The following is a 16,651-nucleotide window of genomic DNA, read 5'->3' as shown; positions in this document are numbered from 1 at the left end:
AAAAATTTAAATAACAATGTTCTTTATTAAAATTAGTTTTCATAGTCTGTTCAACCAGTAATTGCTTTAAGCTTTGAAAAGGTCTAGGCAACTTTAATATTTCCACAGACATTGTTTACAGTTCTAAATTCTCATTCTACACTGATTTCTTAATGAAGGCACCATGTTTGTTTTCAGAAGTTTTAGAGACCTGGAAATTGAAATGAAGATAGTTAAATTGCTGCTTAAGTTAACAACCATAAATTATATTATTTATGCATGAATGGGCACAGAGAATGAGCTAAAATTATTTCCCAGGTATGAAGAAGTAGAATCACAAAAACTATTCTAGAAGTGTGTAAAAATTTTTTTTCCCTTCAATTTTGGAATTAATCTATTTATAGATTCAAAGCTCTTTTTAAAAAATCATCTACTTTTTATTCCAGAGGCAAAAAAGCATGTTAATATGTAGACAAAGATTAAGTATGTTTTTAAACGTTTTTGTTCCCATACTGAGTATGTAAATCAAGGATTAATTCAAAAAGGATTATCCTACAAATACCTTGAAAATAGTTGTTGTACACCTCTGTGCTGATAGTTCTGAAGCATAACAAAATTTACACTTGGCATAGATATGTCCTATAGAATGTACACTGGAATGTGTACATTCTTTGAGATATTAGTCTTTCACTACTTTTTACACAAACTTTTAATTGCTGAAAATACAGAAAAGAATGACCCAATATTTCTGTTTCACTGATTTTCCTTCGTGCAAAAAAAACACAATCTATGGACATATTTTTATCTGTGCACTCTCAATGAAACTCCCAAGCCGACTAAACCTGATCCACATGGAAGTACCAGGAGGAAATGGAAGGGAATAGTAGTGAGCAACTCCCTGTAGCTGGGAAGAGGATTGCTCCCATTTTCTGACCTCATCTGTTGTCTAGGGAGTTTTGCTGCCTTTCAGGGGCTCGGATTTCGGACATTGTGGAAGGACTGCCGAGGCTCGTCTGGCACTCAGACTATCACCCCTTGATACTTTTCTACATAGCCCCCTGTCATGCTGCCAGGGGTAGCATGGAGCATATGAAGCATGACTACATGGGTCTGGGGATGGTGGTTAAGGGCAGGGGGCCCTAAATCTTCCTTCTTGATCCTTACCGTGAAGGTGGAGGACATGAGGAGGAGTGGACAGATCCTACAAGTGGTTACACAACTGGTGTCAGCAACAGGGGTTTGGTGTTTATAACTATGGGGGACACTTTAAGGATTGATGATAACCTGCTGGAAAGAGAAAGGTTCCACCTGACTAGAGGGGACAACAGACTGGCCTTATTGGTGAGAAGACTTTTGAGACAGAAGTATCAAGGTACGGAGAGGACGACCACAAATTATATGAGGAAGTAGTCATCTATCAATCTGCTTCAAATCAGTGTGATCCTATGTTGAAATTACACAAGCAAACTTCTCTTTTTATGTAGCTCTTCTGAACTAATACAGAATGTCTTGACATTTTCATCTATATTAGCTTAATTTGAAAACATACTTTTTAATTCTTGCCATTTGAAAGCACCCTTGTAATGAATACTGTCCTAAAACTGCTTCTGCAGTCTTTTTCAGCATGATTTAATAACAGCTTAACAGTAATCAAATTAATTAAACTCTCATAAACCTGCCATTAAATTAAAAAAAAAAAAACCCACACGCTCAGATGCTAACTCTAAGTTTGTATGAAAGACTTTTACTCTATAAAATAAAGTCTTCACTGAACGAGTTGTCAAATGTTACACAAATTTTAAAAACCCTTCCTGAATGTGGAAGAGTGGCCCACTACAGACTGTTGTCAGTGGCTGGGCCATGAGAGTTAATTCAACCAGTCTCTGTCCTGGTGTCCATTCTTATCCCACATAGTCTTCTGCCATGACAGGGTGTCAATTAGGACCTATATAAGCACTATATAATCCCTCATTGTCACATAACGGGATCAGTTGGAAATTAGTGTCCAGTGGAACTCAGGCATTGCCCATAACATACTACTTGTCAGAGAAGTACAAGAGTATCAGGATGCAACTGGATTGTGTGTTTCATTGTATCCAAATGGCTTTCTCATGAGGAGAGGAATCAGTGCTATATTTTTGTTGTGAGATGGTCACATTTTTTCCTTGTTTCAGAAAAACTCTTTAGCAGCTCTATGAAAAGAGGCCCACACATAATAAAAATTCAGCAGCAACTGCTTCAAAACTGTTTGCTGAATGTATGAACATAAGCTGTCATGTGTTTTGTGTCTTTTATTGTGTTTGTAAATTGTAACTAATTACTTTCATAAAGTTGCATAATGCTGCAAGAAAATTGCAAAAGTAATTTTGAAATATAATGAGTTGTTGCTCTTTTAACTAAACCATTATAGAAGCATAGAAAATATCCTGAATTGGAATGGAGCCACTAGGATCATCAAAGTCCAACTCCTGGCCCTGTACAGGACAGCCCCAAGAATCACAACGTGGTACCTCATTAGGTATCTCAGCTTTAATAAAAGAACGATTTTTTTGCACAAAGGAAAATCAGTGAAACAGAAATATTGGGTCATTCTTTTCTATATTTTCAGCAATTAAAAGTTTGTCTAAAAAGCAGTGAACAACTAATATCTCAAAGAATAGGCAGAGAGACTTGAAGGAGGAGGTAGAATAGATACATCAAAAGGCTAATGGAGTTTTCTAAAACCCACCACCACCACTAACACTGAGTTTTGAATCAAATGCAGAACTAGTGGAGGTATATGACTTTCATTATATTTGTTACATTTCTTTGGGGGCAGTTTTCAGAAAATACTGGAGTTTGAAAAAGCTTGAGTTTAAGAAGGTAAAGCTCTGGAACAGCTTAGGTGAGACTATGAAGTCTTACATTGTACTAAGAAAGCAACACTTACAGAACTGAAAGGGAAACTGATCAAAGTCTCAAAATACATCTGATTTAATATTGGTAACATAATATAGTATTTAATATTAAAGATTAGAATCTATCTTCAATTTCTTATGATTAGGAAAATCACTAAGTATTTCAGTAGTTCTTCATCTTAGTTCTCGAGCAGGTCATGAAGATATTTTAAAGGCTGATTTGAGTTATATATGTAATGGATTTTAAGGGAATGTAATAAGACATTAAATGTATAAGCTGATATTGGCATTCATGTTTAATTTTCCTATAAAAATGACAGATGGGTTGTTTTATCAAATTCTCCGGGGAAAGCATTGGAAAAAGTGATGAAATGAATATATGATTTATAGGAGACTGTTATGTAAAGGACAGTTTTGAGGAACTTAGAGGCCTTCTCTTTCAGTAAATTTGTTGTGAATTGAGTATATGTGAAAGATTGAGCAAAGCTTGCAAGTTGCAATGTCTTTGTTCTTTCTTTATTTTATGCAATTAAATACCTCAATAAGAAACTATCAACTGGTTTATGCAAGTTTTACGTTACAATTTACATATACTCAGCAAACTATGGTCTCAGAAAAACTGAAGTGAAACTGGTACTCTGATTTTAGAATGCATGCAAAATAAAAACACAAATCATAACAATTCTAAATACTGTATGCTTCTTATAGTTTGAACAGTAAGTAATTTTGTGGTATACCTTTTTAACAATGTGGGAAGGAAGACTTTATCCTTCATTTCTTTGTCAGCCATAAACCAAAGTACTCATCTTTCACTTAGCTTTTCTCATATTTTAGCTTGGTAGTTTAGTGCAGTATGAGCTTGAAATGAAAAATATGAAAGTTCTGACAAATGTACGGTGCCTGGGAAAGATAATAGAGGTAGATATCCTGTGTGTTCTGGAAAGCAGGACGCCATGTGACAATTCAGAAGTTTATTTAATCTGAAAAATAGTCAAAACTACTTGTTATTTTAAGAAGAGATATTTCAGAGAAAGTAAAATCAAATTTTACCTGTAATAAACTACTACAAATTGAAATAGCAAAAAATTTTTTCCTCAAAGATGAGGGATTTCTTTTTGCATTTGTGCCATGTAGAATTTTCCAATAAAGTTTTTAATTCTATAACTGGAATTCATTGCAACCACTTGTCACATGTCAGGTTGGCAGTTTCTGAACACCTGCTAAAATATATTTATGTAATAAGCTGCATATGAATTAAGATTTGCAAAATAATACCATCTCTTAAAATTATTGAATAAATTTGGGTTTTCAGTGGCTGTAATGGAAGGGGGAAGTAAGTAGTGAAAATGGCAATGTGAGAGCAGCACTACCTCTCAGAGTCTGTTACCCAAGATTTACACATAATATTATACTTAGTTTGTATTTATTATTCTATTTAATTTGCTTCCATGTTGAACTAGTCTTACCAAAGCAAGAACTATATCTGGCAGCATATAGTACCCAATAAATTCTGGTTATGCTGAGTAGAGCACTGCTTTTTATATTGACACATTAACACAAATACTAAAAGCAGTGATTTAGCTAAGTAAAGATTTTTCAGAAATTCAAGTACTTTTGAAGGAACTGGGTAGACAGAGTTGTCTCAGAAGAGTGATGTCTTTATTGAACATTTCAGAAATGTATCACTATAGTTTTAATCCAGTGTCAGAAAAAGGATGATATTCAGTATTAATTCAAAGCTAACAAGGTCATATGAAGTAATACAAATGGAACAAATAATATGTTGTATAACGCTATAGTTTCCCTGAGTTTATTAACTGGATATCACATATTCTTTTTTAGAATTCTAACCTGATCCATCAGAAGGTGTCTCCTCCTGCAGAGCAACAAGGATCTCCAGTCTTATCCTTCATTACTCTGGAACAATTCAGTGCAATTCGCCTTGTGCAAAGTGTCCATCAGTCTCTTGCTTCTTTAAGTAAAGTCATCAGAGGTACCTCATTACTGAGTTCTGAAGTACAAAGACTAGCAAGTGCTCTGCTAAACCAGAAGGTAATTTTGTAATTTTGTATACATTATAATGCGCGATATAAAAAACCAAGGAAACTGAACAAATTCTGATACACATTTTCATGTCACCATTTGTTCTAAGTTCTTTTATTGATAAAGACTCTAAAATTGAGTTCTTTTATTGATAGTAAGTCTTGAACAGAATCAGGATTTTTCTGGAAAATTTTTCAAAAAAGTACGGCTTCACGTACTTGCAGAAGTTTCTGAATATATTGTCCTTTTATCAAGTTTTCTCTTAAAGACAATTCCAATAAGGTTAGAAGTTGTGGAATGCTATTTCAATTTCAAATACCAAGTCATGTTTGATAAGTCAAATATATTAGCCAGTAGAACATGTAAATCTGACCCTTTACTTAGGTTTTACATTTTCTTAAAATTTAAGTTATAATCACAATTCGCTCTCTGCATTTATTCAGTGTGGAATATTGCCCTATCACACCAGACAAGCTGTACCTATCATACCAACCTATCATCTCACCCTATATTCTTGATAAGATGAGAAAAGCAATCGGAATTTGCACATGTACTCTCTAGATCTTTTTTGGCATCAAACTGGGCATATTTATAAACTGGTACAATTAGTGACTGCAAATTTACATACTCCATCATTAATAGCCAGATAATTGGATTACAAAGATAGTCAAACATGGATTTGACCTGAAACTCTGGTTTTGTTTCACCTGAAGCAATTGAGAAATTCTGCCGACACTAATGCATAGATATTGAGATTTGTTCTGCGGTGAATGGTAATTCCTATTTATATCTTGCTTATCTTCATTGGAAGAACAAGTACTGTTAAAAAGATTTTTATGCATTTATTATTCTATGAAAACAATTATTAAATTTGTTGTCTTTTTAGATTCACAAGACAGCATTTGTTAGCAAAATTGCGTTAAAATTAGAATAAATTAATGTTTTCATGTTAGCAATCTCATTTCCTTTTTAAACATGTTTTGACTGTGTGGTAGAAATTGGTACTATGTACAAGTCATAGCGAATGTAAATGATACGTGTAATGGTCATTCTTTAGTACTTAGAGTTATATTTCTTGTTACTGAGCAAGAGAGAATGACTTGCTTGTGTGCTTAAGATGCACTCAAATTGGAAGCAGCGGGAGCTGTGAAACTGATCACTGTCACAAAAATGTAGTTAAAAATTCTGTGCATTTTTACCTCTTACAAACATCAGTTCAGTGCTTCATGATGTATTCAGTGAAGTGGTTCTGTCATTTCATCTGCTTACTTACCCACTTACCTTGACACAGATCACTTGACTGGATTGTGACTGTACAGCAATCTTTTCAGCAGCCTTCCAGAGAGGATAATGACACATTCTTGGCATGGCAGCTAAACCTCAAGACAGCTAAACCTCACTATATTTATCATCCTAAAAAGATTTGTTTCATGGATCTTCTATACACTGTTCTTATTTAGTTTAGTGTTTTCATGTGTTATGTAACAAGACTGTTTTTAAAAACGTGAATTTTAAAAGCACCAAGATTGTAGTTCTTTTAAGATTATAACACCTGAAGAAATTGCTAGATTAATAGAAATAAAAAATGAGGAAATGTACTACTTCTAAGTTTTCAGCAATGTACTTTATTTGTGTAAAATTGATATATTAACCCCATAGAAGCCACTGTGAAGAAAATTAACTCTACCCCAGCCAAAACAAGCAGAAGTATACATCTGAAATATGCTTACATAATAACAATTAGCTAAACTATTTCTTTAAACTTAGAGTTATTTAGAGTGATATATTAGCAATGTTAGGTGAATACCTTCTAAATGATAGATTGGTGAGCTGTCTGTAAATGCATATCTAGCAAAGAGGTCTGCAAAAATGCAAGGTTAAGAGTTTAAAATAAAAAAAAGTTTCAAAAAACCATAATTACGAAAAAAAATGTGCAGTTAACTGTGCTTTATTAGTTGACTTGAATGTGTTCTAATTTATTCGATTCATTCTTAATTAGTGTCCCCAGACCTAGTTATGTTCTAGTTTTTATCTATAAAAGGTACACATGGAGTATTTACTTTGAAAGATACCTTCTCTTACAAACTTACGTAATCAGATTTTGAAAATCTGTTCAGTGTATGTGCTGTGAAAACCTGAACCTCCTTGAAAATGCAGTGGTAAATATTAAAAGGATAAGGTGTTTATTCTATTCAGCATCTTCAATATTGTGCAGTATTCTACAGGTAATGATTTACATCAGTTCTCTTTCTCTTAAGTAGGAGAATCTTGCAGAATCACTTTCCCTGTGCTTTATAGGTTCCTGTGGAGTAGGTAAAATTAATGTTTTTACACTTGTTTTATAAGGAGGAAATCTAACAGAGGACCTTCTAAGCCTTTCATTTTGAAGTCGGTGAGAAATTTGTATGGGGAGGTCTTGTAGGATTTTATTCTCAGGTTTTGCTCTACAAAAACTGTAAAGTGATGAGAAAATAATCATGCAGAGGAATTGTACCAGCTTCTCTTCACCACCACATAGCCACACAACTGCCTGTTCAAGTCTGAGGAGGTAGCAGCACAGGAGTGGGGAGCTGTGGCTGCTCTTGAAAGATGACATTGTGGCTTTTCAGGAAATAATCTGCTTAGGCCTTTTTGAATTGTTCATGGAAAAAACTGATGTTTCCTTATTGAATACCAGAGGTTCTTGAAGGTTCCCCATCAGCACTGTATCTGTGTGGGCCACAAGAAGAATTAGCAGGAACATGACCTTTCTATTAGTGGTTCTATATTTTGGTCATTTTATTACTCGTATTTCCTTTTTTCTTTGTAGCTATATTTGATCTCCAGGTTGTTTAATTTCATTCAAATTGCTAGTTTAAAACATAATGGATTTGAAATGGATACTTTCAGTAAATATATTTTTATTTCAGTGTCCTATAACATGGCAAAGCAAGTGGGAAGGTCCAGAAGATCCTTTACAATATCTTAGAAGTCTTGTTACTCGAGCGCTTGCTATACAGGTAATTTTAAAGAGTCATTTATTTACCATAGTATACTGGTATTCAGTGACACAGTATATCATATAAATTACTCTACAGTAGACCTTTACAAATACCAATCCCAAAGAGTTGTAGATGTGTGAAAAGGCATGTAAAAATTTAAAGGAGTAATATGGTAATGTTGTTGGTTGCTTCACAATGGATTTACACCTTAGATTTTAGTCACTAGTCTTTATGATGAACTAGAGGGGAAAGAAAATTTATGCAGATGAAACTTTACATCTATGTCAACACACACTCTTTCATCTGGTAGAGAAATGCCTATCAAGGCATAAATGAAGCATTTCTAATAGAGGTAATGTAGATGACTAGTCTTTAAAGCAAATAATGAAAACATCTGCATTCTCCAGGTTTACAAGAGGCTATAATAGAAGGTGCAGTATGACAACAGCTTTGTCAGTTTACAGTCTGACAGTGAAGAGGATAATTTTTAGTTAAGGTAGATCTATGTGTACTTTGATTGACAGAAGCAATGTACTTAAGATAATAGGCAGATGAAAAAAAAAGTCATTCATCTAAATTAACTAGTTTTTAAGGAAATAGATTTCATCATGTTGCATACAGAGAGAGTAAACTGTGAGAACCTTCCAGAGAGGTAGGAAGGACAGATCTTTATTATCTCCGGGCAATAAATAGAAAGCTTACTGTTTTGACTTTGACTTTGTTTTGACGCAGTCTTGTCCAGCAGGATACAAAGATTTCTGTCAACATTGGTGTTGACTGTCAGATTCAGAAGGAAGATTTGAAGGGCACATGATTTCTAGGCATTACTTTTTCTAAAGAAACTATCTGATGTTTTCAAAGTAATAATAACATTCTTGTTATGCAAACAGTTTCTTTTGGCTAATGCTTAGTTTTTGTTTGTCCTTTCCTTCAAAAAAGGCTTAAATTATAAACAAAGAAAGTGTAAATATGTCAAGCAACAAGTGATAATGCATGTTCAGATGTTATTTGATCATATAACTAGGGCTGAACTTAGTCCCATCTGACTATTATTGTCTTTAGTATTAAAAAAACATCATTTGTGGCTGAGTCAGTGTGTTTGTAAGCTTCAAGAGTACCTTACTGTTTGCAGCTTGCATTTTCATTTGGTTGTGACCAAACTGCATGCAACTTTCCGTACTTATATGGGTTTTTCTTAATTGAAGTCTGAGATTACTGTTCAAGCTTCTGTGTGGACTGCACCTCCCATACAAAGTTGAGATAATGTGACAGAGTGTAACAGAATGAAATTAGTGTTAATAGTAATAAATGATTTTCAACCACGCATATTCAGAAAGTTTTTATTTTCATATATTACTTTAGTCAACTATTGACAAATATGTTGCCTTATATTACCATGATAGTAATCTTCCTTTCTCGCTGTTTAAACTGCTGACAAAATGTTACATTTGGATTACTCATTTTTATGAAAGTTATTATGAAGAAATCATTTACAATTTTAAACAGCTATTTTTTGTAAGAGAGGGAAAGATTATTAAGGCAGAGCTTTACAGCAGATACTTAACATACATAATTGTATCCAGAAACAGTAAATTACATTAATTTTTTTGTTAGTGACAACAGTTGCTGGTTATTTAATTTTATTTTTTTAATGTGAGATATGTAATATGGTTGTGTTTGAAGCAATTCTTAATAATACATTACCAGTCTGTTTTGCATCTCAAGCTTCTAGTCAAATCATGTCTGAAATGCAATTTCTACACTTTTTTTGTGTATAGTACTAGAAAAGTCTTGATTTTTTCTAATTATGCATTTCAGTTGAATCATCTTTTTCCTTAAATATGATTCCAATTCATAGTTGTGCATATTGCAGCAAGATTTTGATTACTTGTGATAAGTTTTTAATTAACTTTTCTTTTTTGTGACTTTTTGTTATTGATTTTATAAATGTAATTTATCATTAGTTAATTCTAGGTTTAGTATTCAGAAAATCAATGAAGGCTTCAATAAAGGTATTCTCACAACTCTGAAAATTATCTTCAGATTTATATTTCAATAAATGCCGTATTTTGGATTGGTTTAGTTTTATATGACCAACTCCATCATCTTTGTTTTGATAGTTACCTTATCTCCCTCAGTTTCATCAACTATGAGACTTGTACTTTCACTGTATGAGACAGATTTGATTTAGGTATTTTTTAAGAGGAAATAGGAGACATTGAAACATCGAATTTGTACTGAAGGGTTACATTTACTAAGGATGAAGTAAGTCTCTACCTAGGTTATTAGTTAAAGGCTGCCTTGTCAAGAGGTTTGCTGCCAGTGTAGAAAATAATAAAAGCAACTGCATTGTTACAAGCATTTATTGGGAATGGAGAGGAACACAAAATATAGGCCAGATGGTAAAATATTTATAGCAGAATTTATAGAAGTGTAAAGATGTTCTGAGAGCATTACACAACAACAGACAGAAAAACAACAGTTGTTGCATTTCTCAGGTCTGAATTCTCTCAGTAAAAAGCAAAATTAAAAAAAAAACTGCCTACTGAAAGTGTGAGGAAATATGTATATGCAAAATGCAGTAGAGACTTGTATTGCTGTGTATTATGTTGTTGTGACAGAACTGATGGAAATAGATGATTTCTTCCCAGATTGAAGTTCTGATATTTGGATGTTAACTTTTGCTTTAAATTGAAACAAAAATGGTGTATTGAACATTTTTCTAAGATGGAGTTCTGAATACTTTCAGTTAGCAATACTGACTTTGAACTTTACAATAGCATGATTTAGCTTGTCTTTCCACAGTGATATATTTGCTATCAACATTAAGGCATGAAAGAAATGAATCATCATAGATCATCATTGTATTGGTTTTAAGTCTTGGTCCTTGTACTGCCAGTTTCCTCATGATGGCATCTTAAATGTGTTCTGTGGCTTTCCTCTCGGTTCATGATTATAGCTCAGGAATAGTACACATTAGCATATAATGCTCTTAAGTGAATTCCAGTCTGTAGATAAGTGTCTTCTCATGGCTATGGATACCAGCAGGAGAGAAAGAGAAGAGACCCTGGACTATAGCTAGTAAGAGCCAAAACACCAGCCCAGGCAAATGTCAGATGAATATCAACCTTAAAAAATGTTTCAGGTCAACAAATTGGAATTTAATTTTTGTTTCCACAACAACTAAATGTAGAGCTTAATTTCACCTTTAAAAAAAAAAACAAACCAACCCAAAAAAACCTCACACTCTTCTTATTCCAAAAATACCTTATGTTTTAAATTGAAACATTTATTTATTCTTTTGAATGGAGCTGGTTTTATGTCATCTGCAAAAACAGTTCTTCCTTTGGATGACTGTTTTATCAGAGAGAGCTGCTAAAAGGCTTACAGTGTATATTGAAAATGAACACTGTTGGACCTCAGAATCATAAACACCTATTTCAGTGTTCTAACCAAGGAAATGTTTATGAACACAAAAGTTTTTATTTGCCTAATTTATGAAAGGTTTTGTTGAAAATGTGCGTTTATCTATAAAATATTCCTAGTATATAAAAAAAGTTATATTTCATACTTCTTCAAGAGACTCGTATTTATCTCACTGGGATGCTGCTCTCTTGTCCCCTCCCATTCTGAGTGAAATCTAGGGTAATAATATAGTGTCAAAGCCAGTTGGATCCCTTTGTAAAAGAGTTTTGCTATTTTATTGCTCTTTTGCTATTTGAGGAAAAATTACTTTGTTTCTGTTTTGGAACCCTTATTATACCTCTGTTTCAACAGTTAGGTCCCCAGAGAGATAGATAGGACACCCAAGGTATGTGAGATTTGAACTCCTGGAAATTGCCTGCTGAAGACACTAGAAAACTTTCTGGGAATAGGAGACACAGGATCCTTCCTTCACACCCCAGGCATCTAGGCAAAAATATTAAATTTTCTTTCACTCATAGCAGGCAGAAAGTCTGGTTATTAGAAAACCAAGGAAGCCAAGTCCTCTCAATTTTCACCAAGTTAAAGAACTCCCATAATAAATCTTGTACAAACTCAAAATTTTCATGCTCAGTCCCCATATCCATCCACTTGTGCACTCCATAATAACACCTATTCCCCCTTTAAGTAATCACACTTACTTTGCATAGCATGTCAGTTTTTTCTAATACATTGCCTTAGCAGATTTTGCAGCAGGGACAATAGCTTAATGGTTTGCCTTTTACAGTTTTAGGAGTATCTGATTTAGATGAATTAGGTTGGCTGGTTCCTCACCTTGTCATTGATCCTCTCATGACTCTCTATTTGAACAGCTGTTACCTAGGTATCTGTGCAGTGCAGAATGCTCCAGATTTAGCATGATATTAATGCACAAGAATTCATTGAAGTAATGTTTTAAATCAATGCATTCTGTTATTTTAATTCAAATTTATACCTTATTCTGAAGAATTAGCATTTTTCTGCTACTTTTTTTGGCTTCTCCTCTTCAACTGTCATGAATATCAAAACAAAAATACAGCTGCAGTCTAACATTATCTGCTAAGGAACTGATCCTTAATTGACTCCCTTAGCTCTCATCATGTTGCAGCATGATTTCATTTTGTTCAGAATTTATCAGCCAGGATACATTTTTCAATACCTTTTATCTCAGGGATAACTACTTGGTAAAAATTGGAAATTTGCTAGTACTACTATAAAATATGGGGGTTTTGTATCTCATTTAATAGGAAAATTTGAAGCTCTTACAGATCCAGCTGTTGTGTTGTGTCCCTTTTTAATCACTGTCTCAGTTAGATGGTATTGATGAAGTAATGGCTGAGTGTTTTGTAAAGATACACCATCCAAACAGGGTGCCATACAGAATGTAAGATCGAAGTATCGGACTTGTGCAGGTCATAGGAGCTGTCCATTGAAATAAGATATAATTTCCAAGGAAACTTAAGCAGAGCTGAAGCACTTTTTGCGCACAGATAGTTCACATACTCTTGTGACTTACAGAAAGCTGTATTCCTGCACAGGTACCTGAGTTGTAAGGATTGCTGAAGTTTTCTTTTTATGCATCAGTTCAACACTTCACTTTTGAGGAGTTTTGAATCATAAAATCATAGAATATCCTGAGTTGGAAGGGACCCATCAGGATCACTAAAGTCCAACTCCTGGCCCTGCATGGGACCATCTCAAGAGTCGCACCATGTCATGTGCCTGAGAGCATTGTCCAAATGCTTGTTGAACTCTGTCAGGCTTGGTGCTGTGACCACTTCCCTGGGGAGCCTGTTCCAGTGCCCAACCACCCTCTGGGTGAAGAACCTTTTCCTAATATCCAACCTAAAATTCCCCTGACACAGCTTCAGGCCATTCCCTTCAGTCCTGTCACTGGTCACCAGAGAGAAGAGATCAATGCCTGCCTCTTCTCTTCCCCTCACAAGAAAGCTGTAGCCTGCAATGAGGTCTCCCCTCAGTCTCCTCCAGGATGAACAGACCAAGTGACCTCAGCCTCACAGAGCTCCCCTCAAGGCCCTTCATCTTTGTAGCTCTCCTTTGGACGCTCTCTAATAGTTTTATATCCTTCTTATATTGTGGTGCCCAAACCAGAAAATCCCTCTTTCTTGTAGTGAAATTTTTACTTTCCTGCAAAATACAGTGCATTTAAACACTAAATCTGCAAACTGTGCTAATTTAAATGGAAATAATTTTGGTTGCCAATGAGAAGGATTATGTCAAGTTTGGGAAAACAATATGCCTTATGCATGGAAAAACAATTTTTAAAAAGCAGCATTGGAAAAGGGAAAAAATCTCTACCCGCATTTCATTTGGTTTCATTGTGAGCTGTTGAAACTTAGTCCCAATGAAGGCTAGGTGCTCTGTTAAATTGAGGCATTGACAAGTTATGAGTTTTTCAATAAACATAAGGCTTAACTGTTATGAAAAATAATCTGTTTCAAGGGAATTCAGTTCCTGTTCATTAAACTCTTGGAATTCTAAGCATGTTTTGTGAGAATGGCTGTTCTGTTTAAATTATGAAATACTACCTTGTAAGGAGAAGTTTGAGCACATCCCTTATATTACCACTAACCATTTGGTCAGCACTCTGATTATAAAATATTTATTGCAGAAGACAATTACTCATAAAAAATATTTTTAGAAGTGTTGCATAAAAAAGAACAACTGAGGTCATTGTCTTTACAGACATTGTCTCTCTGAGGAATTACCTTTTTTTAAAGAAAATGAAATTTTTTCCTAATCTAAGTTTAATTTAAAAGGGCAAGATTTAGTAGTCTGTATTTCTTCTATGGATGTAAGATAGTATTTGTATACACAGTAAGTTACAATAAACTGTACTATATATTATATAAGATTTAAAGCTCTAGTTGATATACTTTATTTAAAATAATAAAATAATCATTGTTCATTAATTTTTCTCTTTAAGGTACAAGATACATTTTCACATGGAAGATATCTGAAAAGATACAGTGATAAAATATTAATAAATTGTATGCATTTAATTTGTCAAAATTAAAAGTGTAGATTGCTCTGTTTCTAATAACTTTTTTTTAACTCTATCTCCTTTATCATGGACAAAGCTGTCTGCAAAACAGAAAGCCGACTAAAATGGATAGTCTTGTTTGACAAAAGCTCAAGCAAAAAAAAAAAGTTAATTTTAATACAAATGGTACAAAAGGATTTTATTATCATTTACATATGAAAAAGAGTCCTTATGTTATGCTCTCAAAGACTTGGGTAATTTTAAATTCCAGACATTAATATATGAGAAGGCTGCAGCACATGCTAATGCACCAGTTTGTAGGTATTTCCATCAATCTGCCTAGCTTTTTCTAGACAACTTAGAATGGTAGAAAGGTTTGGGTTGGAAGGGACCTTAAAGATCATCTAGTTCCAACACCCCTGCCATGGGTAGGGACACCTTCCACCAGCCCCAGTTACTCAAAACCCCATCCAGCCTGGCATTTCCAGGGGTGGGGCATCCACAGCTTCTCTGGGCAACTGGTTCCAGTGCCTCACCACCCTCACAATGAAGAATTTTTTCCTAACATCCAATCTAAACCTACATTCTTTCAGTTTGAAGTCATTCCCCCTTGTCCTATCACTACATACCCTTGTAAAAAGTCCCTTTCCATCTTTCTTGTATCCTACCTTCATGTATTTGAGGCCTCAATTAGGTCACTCCAAAGCCTTTTCTTCTTCAGGCTGAACAATCCCAATTCTCTTAGTGTTTCCTCATAGGAGAGGGTGCTCCATCTGTCTAATCATTTTAATGGCCCTCCTCTGGACTTGCTTCAACAGATTGATGTCCTTCCTGTGCTGGGGACCCCGGAACTGGATGCAGCACTGCAGGTGGGGTCTCACCAGAGCAGAGTAGAGAATACCCTCCCTTGACCTGCTGGCCACACTGCTTTTGATGCAGCCCCGGATACAATTGGCTTTCTGGGCTGCAAATGCCCATCAACAGCTCATGTCCAGCCCCTCACCCACCAGCACCCCCAAGTCCTTCTCACCAGGGCTGCTCTCAATCCCTTCATCCCCCAGCCTGTACTGATACTGGGTTTTGTGCTGAGCCTGCAACACCTAGTGCTTGGTCTTGTTAAACCTCATGAGGTTCCCATGGGCCCACTTCTTGAGCTTATCCAGGTCTCTCTGGATGTCATTTTGTCCTTCAGGTGTGTCAACTGGACCACTCAGCTTGGTGTCATCTGCAAACTTGGTGAGGGTACATTCAATCCCTTTGTCTATGTCATTAATGAAGATATTAAATAGCACTGGTCCCAATACAGACCCCTGAGGGACACCACTTGTCACTGATGCCCATCAGGACTCTGAGCCCTTGACCACTGCCCTCTGGATGCGACCATCCAATCAGTTTCTTATCCATCTAACAGTCTGCTCATCAAATCCGTCTCTTTCCAATTGAGAGAAGGATATTGTGGGGGACCACATCAAAGGCCTTACAGAAGTCCATATAAATCACATCTGTAGCCCTTCCCTTGTCCACTGCTGTGGTCACTCCATCATAAAAGGCCACTAGGTTGGTCAGGCATGACTTGCCCTTGGTTGCCTTGCTCTTCCGACCACCACTATATTGACATAAATATTGTGTCTACTAACAATAAGCAGTCTATCCAAAATACTTTTTAAAATTTACAATTGTGATTTCATAGTCACACGTATATAGATATAAATAAGTTGCTTAGAGTAGTAACACAGCCTTGTAACTAAAAAGTAGATGTGATCGTGGTTCTGTTTTGAACAGGAGATGGTTTGGTGGAAACTGGCTTAGTGTAACAGTTTGCAAAATATTTCATCTCTTTGTTTTGAGGTTTTAAGTGGTCAGTGTCAATGGTAACATGCTATTTCTCAAATTGCATTTGCAGATATCTGTTAAAAAATAAGCTCATTTTATAATAGAAACACACTGCTATTCCACAAGCAAGCATCATCCCTAATAAGCAATCTTTTGGGCATTTCTTTGAGAGAAGGCAGAAACATAGCTGCATGTTGACCTACCTTTCTCTCTTTGAAGGAGATTCCATATAACTGAATTTGAAATTACAACATAGTTTTATACTGTATTCCTGTACAAATATTAAAAATAAAATAAAATTCAGAGCTGTTAAAGTTTCAGAGCTGTCATCTCAAATTTAGCTTGTGAAGAAAAAGCTTCGTAAGAGTAATTCTTGACTAAATCCTTCTTTTTCTGTTGTGTGTGCGTAGTTTTGGGAATTCACAGTCAAATAAAGTAATCAGTGCAGGATG

At 35.0% G+C, this 16,651-nt stretch overlaps 1 protein-coding gene across 3 annotated transcripts in view; it reads left to right on the top strand.

Moving 5' to 3' along the window:
* DYNC2H1 (dynein cytoplasmic 2 heavy chain 1) overlaps positions 1-16,651 on the top strand; it is a 169,766-nt gene that overhangs the window by 133,201 nt on the left and 19,914 nt on the right. For all 3 annotated transcript variants that reach the window (XM_051779783.1, XM_051779782.1, XM_051779784.1), the window contains exons 84-85: positions 4,719-4,928; positions 7,829-7,918. In XM_051779783.1, the coding sequence (XP_051635743.1) occupies positions 4,719-4,928; positions 7,829-7,918 (300 nt within the window). The remainder of the gene's footprint in view (positions 1-4,718; positions 4,929-7,828; positions 7,919-16,651) is intronic.

This window comes from Manacus candei, unplaced genomic scaffold, assembly GCF_025592945.1.
Source record: "Manacus candei isolate 608988 ecotype Guabito, Panama unplaced genomic scaffold, ASM2559294v1 h1tg000014l, whole genome shotgun sequence".
Taxonomy (NCBI): Eukaryota; Metazoa; Chordata; class Aves; order Passeriformes; family Pipridae; genus Manacus; species Manacus candei.
This window is presented reverse-complemented; position numbering and strand designations above follow the sequence as displayed.